The sequence below is a fragment of the Quercus lobata genome, chromosome 5 (assembly GCF_001633185.2).
Source record: "Quercus lobata isolate SW786 chromosome 5, ValleyOak3.0 Primary Assembly, whole genome shotgun sequence".
NCBI classification, from domain to species: Eukaryota; Viridiplantae; Streptophyta; class Magnoliopsida; order Fagales; family Fagaceae; genus Quercus; species Quercus lobata.
The window spans coordinates 68285993-68297495 of record NC_044908.1 but is presented as its reverse complement, the minus strand read 5'-3'; the positions used below and the strand labels follow the sequence as shown (position 1 = coordinate 68297495).

At 33.4% G+C, this 11503-nt stretch overlaps 2 protein-coding genes across 2 annotated transcripts; one reads left to right on the top strand and one right to left on the bottom strand.

Moving 5' to 3' along the window:
* The first annotated feature begins 4949 nt into the window (after window positions 1-4949).
* LOC115989181 (bifunctional endo-1,4-beta-xylanase XylA-like) lies at window positions 4950-8601 on the top strand. The gene is made up of 3 exons (XM_031112844.1): window positions 4950-5333; window positions 6663-7914; window positions 8243-8601. Exons 1-3 carry the CDS (start codon window positions 5234-5236, stop codon window positions 8250-8252), a joined length of 1362 nt encoding a protein of 453 aa, XP_030968704.1. The 5' UTR covers window positions 4950-5233; the 3' UTR covers window positions 8253-8601.
* A 782-nt stretch (window positions 8602-9383) lies between these two features.
* On the bottom strand, window positions 9384-10810 carry LOC115992037 (serine acetyltransferase 1, chloroplastic-like). The gene has a single exon (XM_031116076.1). The coding sequence runs from the start codon at window positions 10584-10586 to the stop codon at window positions 9639-9641; it is 948 nt and encodes a 315-aa protein (XP_030971936.1). The 5' UTR covers window positions 10587-10810; the 3' UTR covers window positions 9384-9638.
* Between the last annotated feature and the right edge of the window lie 693 nt (window positions 10811-11503).

Sequence of the window (11503 nt, the reverse complement as noted above, 5' to 3'; positions counted from 1 at the left end):
TATATATATATATATATATATATATATATATATATATATATAAATGGTAATTGATGTAGGTGGAAAATAATATTTCAGATGCGGGCATGACATGTAAGTTGGCGATACAACAGTACATGCAAATTTTGTAGTGTTTGACAAGGAAGGAAAGAAGCTAATTAAAGTCTAATGGAACAAAGCTAATTGTGACACATTTAGGAACTTGGATAATTGAAACAAAAATTATTACAAGTCCAAAAATCAGAACAAAGGTTCTTATTCCTCGAATAGTTGTATCTCCTACGGAATCAAAGTGGTCATTCATCCTAAAAATAATACAATTTCCTTTAAAGATCTGTTATGCTATGACAATCAACAAAAGTCAAGAACAAACTCTAAAAAATGCTGGCCTCTACTTGCTAAGTCTAGTGTTCAAACACGGCCAATTGTACGTTGCTTTGTCACGAGTAACAAGCCCTGAAGGACTAAAGATTTTAATAAAGAATAATGACAAACAAGAACAAGGATACACTAAAAATATAGTGTACAAAGAGCTATTCAACAATCTCTCAAAAGTAAAAACAACTTTTAACATTTTTTTTCTCATTAATATTATTGCTAACAAAATTGCAAATTAGTTACAAAACTCAGAATTTATATTGGAGATCCACTAGATGCAAAATTCTCCTTAGAGCACAATTGGTGTGTTACAAATTAGTACCTTTGTATTTAGGTGTTATCATTTTATTTTTGATAGTTATTATACCAATACAATTTATTCCTTTTTTTATTATAATAATTATTTATTTGGTTATTATTTATCAGATAAAATATATATTCTATAAGTTTATGATAAAACCATAAAACGCACAAGGTTTTAACTAGTTATTAGTATTATTGGAGAAATTATTGATAGATCATTTGCTTTGAATCTTGCAAAAATTTGTTTCTTTTAGCAAAAAAATTATAATTTTCTTTTCAAAACAACATTTTAAAACATTCATATCGAATTAGATATTTTACTCTACATTTCATTAATTTTTTGTATTTCTCTCTCTCTCTCTCTCTCTCTCTCTCTCTCTCTCTCTCTCTCTCCTTATTTATATGAGTAAATAAGTATTAAAAATAGATTTGCATTTGAATAGTAAATGTGTATATTTACATGGTTTCTATAACAACAATCTAAATTTACCCCTTATGCTATTATACGTTTACTAATATGAGTGCTCTAACTATTTAGAGGGCACGAAGTTTTTGTGTTGTGAATTGTTGAGTATAATGGCGTTTAATGAGTTTATGCATATCGTATAAGTAAACGAGGCAAGTTTGGGGAGTAGTAAATATTTGATCTTGACTCAACAATAAAAGTAAAATGCTTCTTATGGGTGTCAAAAACACAAACTAAGGAAAAAGATTCTCTAATTCTTGATCAACACAACTATTTTCTAACAAAATGGATGAAATTCCGCAATGGGAAGATTAGACAGATAATTGAAGGTCAAGAAAACAGAAAAAGATGCTTTGATTGATGAAAATCAATTTCCCGAGGTACAAACAGAGGTTCTAAGTGAAAATACAAGTTCTTTCTCTCACTTTTTTATCTTTCTTATTCTTCCTCAATTTTTCTAGATCCCTTTTCATGTTGACTCTTTCCTCCTTTATCCTCTCCTTTCTAGCTGTTCCTCACTTAGTTGGATTTATGGAGATATTTGTCCCATCAGATTCTTCCTTTACCATTTCTTGATCATAAAGGCAGACTTTTGGGACATTCTTACTGTTGAGGTCAATCATTCAGCATTTAATGGGGTTGAATTAGGTAGAAAGAGCTCATTAATGTGGAGGTGACTGTTTCATTGGGCTCTGCATCTTCTCCTTCGCATTCCTCAAGGAAGATAGTCAAAGCTGTATCCTCAGTATGTTAGCTAATCGCTTCTTAGTTGGGCCGCCTTATCTGGGGACAAACAAGTCTCTCAGATTACCTTGGTAACAAGTTCATGTGGTCTCTCTTCTTTTGGGCTTTGGCTTTCTTGTGTGCATATGGGTTGGTCCTTTGTCACAAAAGTGAATATTCAAAATCTCCTTCTCGGTCCAAAGTCCACGGGGTGACCGTGCCCCACCCCCCACACTTCTTTTATATAAAAAAAAAAATAATAAAAAAAAAAGCATAAACTCATCTTGAGCTTGAATCATCCCTACAACAAAATAATGTTCGAATTTAAGATCGTTAGAAAGTTTAAAAACTTGAAGCCAACTTGGCTCGACCTGATTATTAAGTCAAATCAAGCTCAAGCTTGAACTTGGACTAAATATCAAACTCTTAGACTTGAGATTTCTTAAAGATATCAAGTCCAATTCTAATCATGGCTCAAGGACAATCCTTAATGTGCAGATAAAGAATACTAGTTATAAAGTTATAATATACAAGTCTACTAACCATGGTTAATGTATGGTTAGTTTAGGGTTTAGTCTCCTATAAATACCCTCATATTAGGTTCATTGTAAATTTATAACTTAGTATAGTGAAGATGTAATCGTCAAAAATTTTCCTTTGTGAATATAGGTCGTTAGGTTGAACCACGTAATCCATGAATTTTCTCTTCTCTCTTTATACTCTTTCTTTATTCTTCTATATGTTCTAAGTTCTAAAAAGATCCAACATAAACACATTATAAAATGCTTAAATCCTGAAAAAATCAGGTAACAAAAATACCAGAGATTTGGATTATATGATTTGCTATATAGTACTTGCTATTAGTTAGGTTCCTTTCTTAAGATTCAATAATGTATTATAAGTCTGTTTAAAAAACTCTATATATTACTTTCGTGTTTGTGTGTTCTAATAAGTATTATTGTTTTCTCAAAAAAAAAAAAAATTATAGGGATGTTTATCCCATATCGATTGTGTGTTAGAGTTTTAGTCCTTATAACCCTATGCTACTACTACAAAGGTTAGATAATTTTGTAGTAGTACTCAGTCATGTAATGTATTATAAGTCTGTTTAAAAAAATCTATATATTACTTTAACTCTATAGATTACTTTCGTGTTTGTATGTTCTAATAAATATTATTTCTTCTCGGGAAAAAAAAACTATTTCCTTAAAAAAAAAATGAAAAAAAGAAAAAAATGGCAAGGACTAAAAAAAATAAGTATATCCAATGACTAAATCTTAAGAGGTTATTTTTTTTAGAATATTTTTTTGGAAGAAACTAAAAGGTTTCTCCAACGCACAAAGTGCCCGTTTGGTTCGGCTTTTTGAGCCCAAAAAGCGCGTTTTGAAAAACGCTCAACCAATTTTTGCATTTGGTAAACTCAAAACGCAACTTTTTTATAAAAGTTGCGTTTTGAGCATTGAGAAAAAATTGAGGAGAAACGCGGAAGGATTATGGACCCTCAGGGGTCCATAAATGAAAATGCGCATAGCGCGTTTTGTATATTACCGTTGCAAATCCGAAGATTACCGAAATACCCATCAGTCTCTCACACCCTCATCTCTCATCTGTGTCTTTTTCCTTCGTCTTCTTCCTCTTCATCTTCCTCTGCTTCTTCACCAGTCTACCCCCACAATCAACAAAACCCATTTCACCTTTGATATTCCGAACACAAAATCAACAAAACCAAACCAAAAATAACTCAAAATCAACACAAAACAACTTAAAATAAACTCAAATCCGGAAAACCCATCCCAAACCCAACTCAAAATCAACCCAAAATCCATAGAAAAAAAAAACCCAAAATCCCAAAATCCTTATCTTCAGCTTCAATCATCTTCATCTTCATCTTCATCTTCATCATCATCATCATCATCATCTTCTTCTCTGAAGTGTGAAAAAAAAAGAATAAAGGATGAGTTCTGGCGTTGGTGACGATGGTTCCGATGTGTTCCGATTTGAAGTGCTAAGAGAAAAAAAAAAGAAAAAAAAAAAGAAGAAGCAGATGGTGTTCTGGACCGAAGTGCTAAGAGGCAAAAAAAAAAAAAAAAAAAAAAAGAAGAAGAAGAAGAAGCAGATGGTGTTCTGGACCGAAGTGCTAAGAGGCCAAAAAAAAAAAAAAAAAAAAAGAAAAGAAGAAGAAGAAGAAGCAGATGGTGTTCTGGACCGAAGTGCTAAGAGGCCAAAAAAAAAAAAAAAAAAGAAGAAGAAGAAGCAGATGGTGCTCTGGACCGAAGTGCTAAGAGGCAAAAAAAAAAAAAAAAAAGGAAAGAGAGCTGGAATGTTCTGGACTGAGAAGATGGGAGAGGAAAGAAGGAAAAAGGAAAAGAAAAGAGAGTGTGGTTGGTTACGTGGGTGGATGAGAAAAAAAGAGGAGAAAAAAAGAGGAGAAAAAAAAAAAAGGAAGTAGAGCCACGTGTGTGGAGAGAAAAAAAAGGGAGAAAAAAGAAATTATATCATAATATTTTCACAATATTTTTACAATAAATTTTAAGGTAGACTATTATTAGCTAATATTGGTGAGAAAAAAAAAATTTTTTTAGAAAGAGAAAAAAATAATTTTAATAGTATGTTAAAATTAAAATTACTATCAATTTTTATCACAATATTTTTACAATACTTTCACAATAAATCTTAAGTGGTAGATTATTATTAGCTAATATTGGTAAGAAAAAAATAATTTTTTTAGAATGAGAAAAATTGATTTAAGTATGATGAAGTAATTGATTTAAGTATGAAACAAACTCACATAAAAAAAAAAAAATTGAAATAAATTCCCTTATATATACATTGTCCTTTTTGGTCATTTACCCCTCAAAAAGCCACTTTTATCAGTTTTTACCAAACACTCAGTTTTTTCATTATGCACTTTTTAACAGCTTTTACCAAACACTCAACTTTTTGAAACTCCACTTTTTACATTATGCACTTTTACAAAACTCCACTTTTTCATTATGCACTTTTTCTAAAAGCTGAACCAAACTCACCCAAACTCTCCCTCTCCCTCTCCCTCTCCCGGGTTTAAAGGACTGGGTTGCGTTTATATCGTTTCAGTGTGTTATCACTCGCCACTCACCAGCCATAAGATTACAATATATATAAAAAAAACCACACACTTCACCATAGTTATCTCCTTTACTTCCATTCTTTTATTTTACTAATTCCATATTATGTCAAATAACATCTTGAATATCTTTCTTTTACTTTCAACTTCTCTGTGTTTCTCTTTCTCTTGCTTTCTTGAGTGAAAATAAGAGAATCAGAGAAGCTTGAGCAGAGTTTTTATGTCCCCCAATCTTTTGGGTTTCGGTGTATGTGGATGCAATGGGTAATTGGAGAAATCATCCATTACGTAGATTTTACCATAAAAAACTGCCTCCAAGGCCTCCCCAGAGAGAATACGACTTTGAAAGTTTTTCCCCAGGTTCTGTTTTTCTTTTTTAATAAATTTTTATTAAAAAAATTAGAATATTTTTGGTTCTTCGTTGAATTGAGTGTTTTTATAATTTTGTAGAATTATTGGCATTGTTGTTTTTCTTGATGGGTATTATATGAAATCTCTGTTACTGTACTATGTTTTCTAAAACTGATTTCTTGGAATTTTTTTATTTCTTATTTTTTATTGCTGTCTGTTTGATAACTGAGAAAATTCTTGGAAAGTAAAGAAATTGAATTAGTAAATTTTATATCTTTGGGGTGGCCTGGGATGGTAGGTTTACTGTAACATGGGATTTGAGTGATTCAAGCAGTAAACAAAGGAGAGAGAGAGAGAGAGAGAGAGCCATAAAGTCTAATCTTATCTCAAATTTACATATTTACATGCTTTAATTCACACTCAGTGGGTTTTGAACCCATGACCTCACCATCCATTTGAGTTAATGCTCATTGGCAACCTGATATTGTTTTCTTTGATAAGCAAAGATCAATTTATTGATAGGATCATTGGAGAAGATTACTCTAATACACTGGAAGCATACTATAGAAACTCCTAAAAAATTGCAATATGGATTTTAAAAGATCAACAAATTCTACAAAAGAGGGGGACTCTGTGCTGGCTAATATTTTAATCCAATCATACATCAATCTCAGGAATAAAGACTTGAGTGAAATCATTGAAAGTTTTACCATTAAAATGTTTTATTTTTAATATATGAAGGAAATTTATGATCTTGAAAACATTTGTGACCTAGGAAATGAATCCAGGTCTGCTTGCGTTAGTTTGGAAGCTAACTCATTTACATTTATGCATTGTATTTCAAAACGAATAAGGTTTTACGTGTTGGAATAGTTTAGAGATTATTGTTTTATTGGTTTAAAAAGTCCTTACCCTACACTATAACCCATATCAGCAAAGAGTTTCAAACTTGAGTTTTATAATCAAAGCCTCTTACATCCTGCCTTGTATCTCAGTCTAGTACATTATTGATGTTAGAAATTTTGATGGGAATTCTTGAAATACTTATACATAGAAAGGAATTCTCTGAAAGTTTCTACCATATGTTATGTGATTCTCATAATATTCTGCTTGTTTTGAATGTGGTACACTGGCTTCAATGCTATATGTCTTTTCCTGAGAGTAAATTTCTTTTACTGGTGAGGAAATTTGTAATTCATGGGTGTCTTTTTCTCCTTTTGTCATGTATGTTCTCTGTTTCATTTTGTTTAGATGGAGAGTTCTTATCAGCACAAATCATGGATCTGAGTGGGCTCATTAAATTGATTTTTTTTTTTTTCCCTTTTCTATCTCTTATAGGAGGGAAAGATGGTGTGCCTTTATGGGAAAAGAAATTTTGCACTTCAGTTGGAAGAATACCATGGGGGAAGATAGTAGATAATAAGAAGTATATACACTTTCAAGATAATGTCCTCAGTTGGGATGATTCCGCTGGTAAAGTGGCATTTCAAAATGCAAAGAAACGTTTTTGGGCAGAGATCAATGGCCTCCTCTGTGATATCTCTCTGCCTGATCCAGATATGTATATTGATGAAATAGATTGGAATACTAACATTGATCCTGAACTGATTAAGGAATTGGATGAAGAGTTGCATAATATGCAACAACAAAATAATAACAATCCTCGTGAATTTTCCAATGTGGTGGATCTTGGAGCTCTGAAAAAAGAAGTAAGGGAGTGGAACCCATGGGAATCTTGGGGAAATGGCGGGGATAAGGCATGGGATGATTTTGGGAATAAAGGTAGGAGATGGAACCAGCAGGAGCCAAAGAATTTGAATAATGGTCACAATACTTGGGAAAGCCAAATTGAACGGAATAATGGTGCCTTAAAAGATAGAGGGTGGGGAGATTGTGAGGAAAATAGATGGGGTAGGAATGAGTGGGATAATGGTGACAACCCTTGGCCAGTGAAGAATAAGTGGGGTGATTTTGAGAATAAAGATTGGGGCTGGAACCAGAGGGAGCCAAAGAATTTGAATAATGATGGCAATACTTTGGAAAGCAGATTTAGACAGAATAAAGGAGCTTTTAAAGATAGAGGATGGAGAGATTGTGGGGGAAATGGATGGGGTAGGAATCAGGGGGATAATGGTGACAATCCTTTACCAGTGAAAAATAAAGGATGGGGTGAATTTGAGAATAACGATTGGGGCTGGAACCAAAAGGGGCCAAAAAATTTAAATAGTGGCGACAATCCTTGGGAAAGCAGATTTAGACAGAATAATGGAACTTTAGAAGATAGAGGATGGAGAGATTGTGCAGGAAATGGATTTAGTAGGAAACAGTGGGGCAAAAATAATAATGAGTTAAAGCATCGGGAATTTACAAGAACTGATAGGGGAACATGGAATGAGGGTAGCTGGACAAGGGGAGGTGGTGAAGCTAGGAGAACCTGGAATGAGGGTAGCAGGAAGAGGAGAAGTGTTGGACGTAAGGGAACCTGGAATGAGGGTGGCCATAAAAGGGGAGGATCTCATCTTTATACAATGGATACCAAATGCTCTAGGCCAAGACAATGGTTATCAAACAGGTCGTTTTTGGAGGAAAGGTGAGAATGGGCCTTCTTGTTTTTGCTAGTAGATTTTTCATTTCGAATTTTTTGGTAATGCTTATAATTTTTAATTTTTGGCTTTATTTTTATTAATATTCATTCATTCGGATATCAAGAGAAGGGAAATAAATTTCTATGAACTCTTGAAACTTAGGTTACAATTTTACAAAATTGAAGCGTGATAAAATTACTCTTTAAAGGAATAATTCATGTGTTATTTCATTTTGCTAGTAAAGTTTCATTTGAATATTAGAAAACTGTGTCCATGGAATTGGGACAAGCTATGATATGATTGATATCCTGTGTTGTTTGGTTCCTTATATAGCAAGGGCTAGTGATGTTCTTCTGGAATGCTATCTATTGAACACCCGAAGGGATAAAATATAACACAATCCCAGAGTTGTACAATAGTGAGGGGATTTTGTATCTGTATTTTTCATCGGAAGAGAAATTTATGCAGTTATTTTGGACCTCTTTCTGTAAGGTCTTTTACACGATCAGTGTAACTTGTGTTTCTTTTACTTCCCTGTATGAGAGTTTTATTGAATTGTCACATTTATTCATGGTGAGAGCTTTTTATATCATTATATATATGTGTATAGAAATTGAGGCTTTTTGGCTGTTGCACCATGTTTTTCAAATTGTATTAGGTGATTGGAAGCTACCCCATCTATTTTTTTCAGTTCAGGCAGTGGTGAGAGTTGTGTTGGTTCTGTATGAGACTTGAGAAGTATGATTCAATATTCATTATCATTAATGCACTTAATGAATGTTATCAGTAGTTTTTATGACCAGCCTTCATTGACAAGATCACATAATTGTAGTGCATAACTTGTTGTTTTCCCAGCCATCTAGTTGTTTGAATTTTTAAACTCAACCCATCCTGCGACATAGGAACTGATCGAGCAGGGCAAATGTACTGTGCGTTATATATAGTATATACCTTGACAACTAAACCAAAGAGAAAAGGAAAGTGATCAGGGCAGAGTAATATTGGAGCTCTATCACAAAGATGCTCTTGAAAATCACTCCCAAAGACGAATCTTGAGAAAATAATATATAGTATATACCATTAAATTAGAAGGATAATCTTTGATATGGGATCGGGTTGTCATAATCATTGCATTAATAATATATACAAAGAAGAATATGAAAGAGAAATTTCCTAGGAAACTATTGATAAATTGTCACTTAGATTAAAAGGATAATTGATGAGAAGTTAGAAATTTTGATCATTGAATTAATAATTAACTAGGGAATTGAATGAGAACAGTCCTGTAGGTATTGGAGTGGTCAATGGCACAAGGAACCACATTAATAACTTTGATAGTGGATACCTGAGTCATACCCTGAATACTTTGAAATCTATCATTATATCTTTGAGTCGAATCAGTCAAATGAAGGACTATAAGAAGTGGCTAATGCAAGTCATTATTCTATACAAAACTTATATTTTATTTTCATGTTTTCTCGTCTACTTTTTGGTAAGTTGACATTGTCACAATGATTTAAGATGAAAGAGGCTTCATCTACATTATCAACTCAATCCCTAAATACAAACCACCACATGTTAAAACAGAGTGCACGAAGATATTTTACATTACAAAGAAAGTTAAAGAGGCTCTCAACAATAATCTATCAAAAACTCAGATCCTCCCAAAATATGAGGAATCTTAACATCTTATTGTTGGAGATCAACTGATGATCCTCCAACAATTGTCTCATATGACAAGTTTCTCGTTCCCTTCAACCAATCTTGCTGGGTTTCCAACAGCTGTAGTCTTAGGAGGCACCTCCTTTAGAACCACTGACCCTGCACCAATTTTAGCCCCTTCTCCAATTCTTATACTACCCAAAACCTTAGTTCCTGCACCTATTAAAACCCCATCACCTATCTTAGGATGCCTATCCCCAGAAACTTTTCCTGTACCACCTAGTGTCACATTATGTAGAATTGTAACGTTGTCACCTATGACTGCCGTCTCTCCAATCACAATTCCGGTGGCATGATCAAGTAATATTCCCCGTCCGATTTTCGCTCCAGGATGGATGTCTACTGCAAAAACCTCGGATATTCTACTCTGAATTAGAAGTGCCGTGACAGCCCTACCTTGTGACCACAATTTATGTGCCACCCTATGAGCTTGGCATGCAAGGAAACCTTTGAAATTCAACAAGCAATGAACATAACTGATGCAAGCTGGGTCTCGTTCTCTTACAGCTTTGAGATCATCTCTGATGGCTCTCCTGACCTCATGATCTTCATGAAAAACGCTTAAGAAAACTTCCACGAGTGCATCACTAGCAATATGTGCATTGCTTAACTTCATGGCTAGGTGACTCGCTAATGCACTCTCTAGTGAAACATGCGACAATATTGATGAGTAGTAGTACTTGAACAAGATAGGTTCTTGTTCTGAATCATGTAAAGCTTCCTCTTGAATTTTCAACCACAACCCATCTTCATCCTCATCATGCAGAGTGGTTTTTGATGAATTTGAGACTTTCTTCCCACCCCAGTTGCTGGTTTTACCAGAAACCAGATTTGACAAATTGAGTCTGCAAAGTTGGGTCCTGCAACGAGTACTAGTTTGGCACTTGCTGGAGTCCAAAGTAAATGGATCAGTACTAGAAGTTTCACTTCTTGAATTAGCAATACAAGCAGCCATTGTTTTGGGGAGCTAGCTCTTGGTGGCTTTCTTGAATATGTAGGCTAGAATTTTGATGAAACGAGCAGAAAAAGGAGGATTGGTTATGAAGAGAGCAATGAGAGTGCTCGTGGTGGAATTGGGAGACAAGAGTTGGGCTATATATTAGTTGAGGAGGCCAACTATAATATGCCCAGTACCAGAAATTTCTTGGCAGTAACACATGGTTTATTGAATGTAAAAGGTTAATGATTCAGCAACAAAAAAACAAAGAAAAGAAAAGAACGTTAAAGGTTCATGAACAAATTACAAGCGCCACAATAGCTGACGTTTGTGATGACGAACTCTTTTCATAATTGTAGTCTCCCATTTATTTTGGTCAAATGTTCAATAATCATGATGACGAGACATACTTGGAGAACAAAAAAGGATATAAAAGAATATGCTAACTTATTTTATTTTAATGGGAAATGATAACAACTACTGTGTCATGCTTGTTAAGGTGTAAAAAAAAAAAAAAAAAAAAAGTTAGAAAAAAGTAAAAAAGAAAAACACCTGAAAATACTTATAAAGTTGAAAAAAGAAGATAAACTCGTAAAAAAGACAAAAAAAATAAATTGTCAAAAAAGTAGTTATTAATAGGCATCTTGTGGTGTGTGTTAACACAACCTTATTTTAATTAAACTAGTTGAGTATATTACCTTTTTAACCCTTCTTATTTTGTGATCATTGTCAACTTAGACATGAGTTTATCAAAATATTGGATATATTGTCAAATTTTTTTTTTTTTGGGTTCACCTATCAAAATATATCAAATCTGAGTTTAATCAATAAATTTGTGTTTAGGTTAGTCTAGTTCAAAAGCTACTCAAATATGCTTATGAGTTAATGGTCTTTTGCTTAGATCCTTTATACTTATAATGAATTTTTTACTAAAA

Excerpts from the sequence above, each read along its gene's own strand:
- LOC115992037 (XM_031116076.1), bottom strand. The coding sequence starts at position 10,586 with ATGGCTGCTTGTATTGCTAATTCAAGAAGTGAAACTTCTAGTACTGAT.
- LOC115989181 (XM_031112844.1), top strand. The coding sequence starts at position 5,234 with ATGGGTAATTGGAGAAATCATCCATTACGTAGATTTTACCATAAAAAA. Across the intron at positions 5,334-6,662 it reads CTTTGAAAGTTTTTCCCCAG|GAGGGAAAGATGGTGTGCCT; the intron begins GTTCTGTTTTTC and ends TATCTCTTATAG.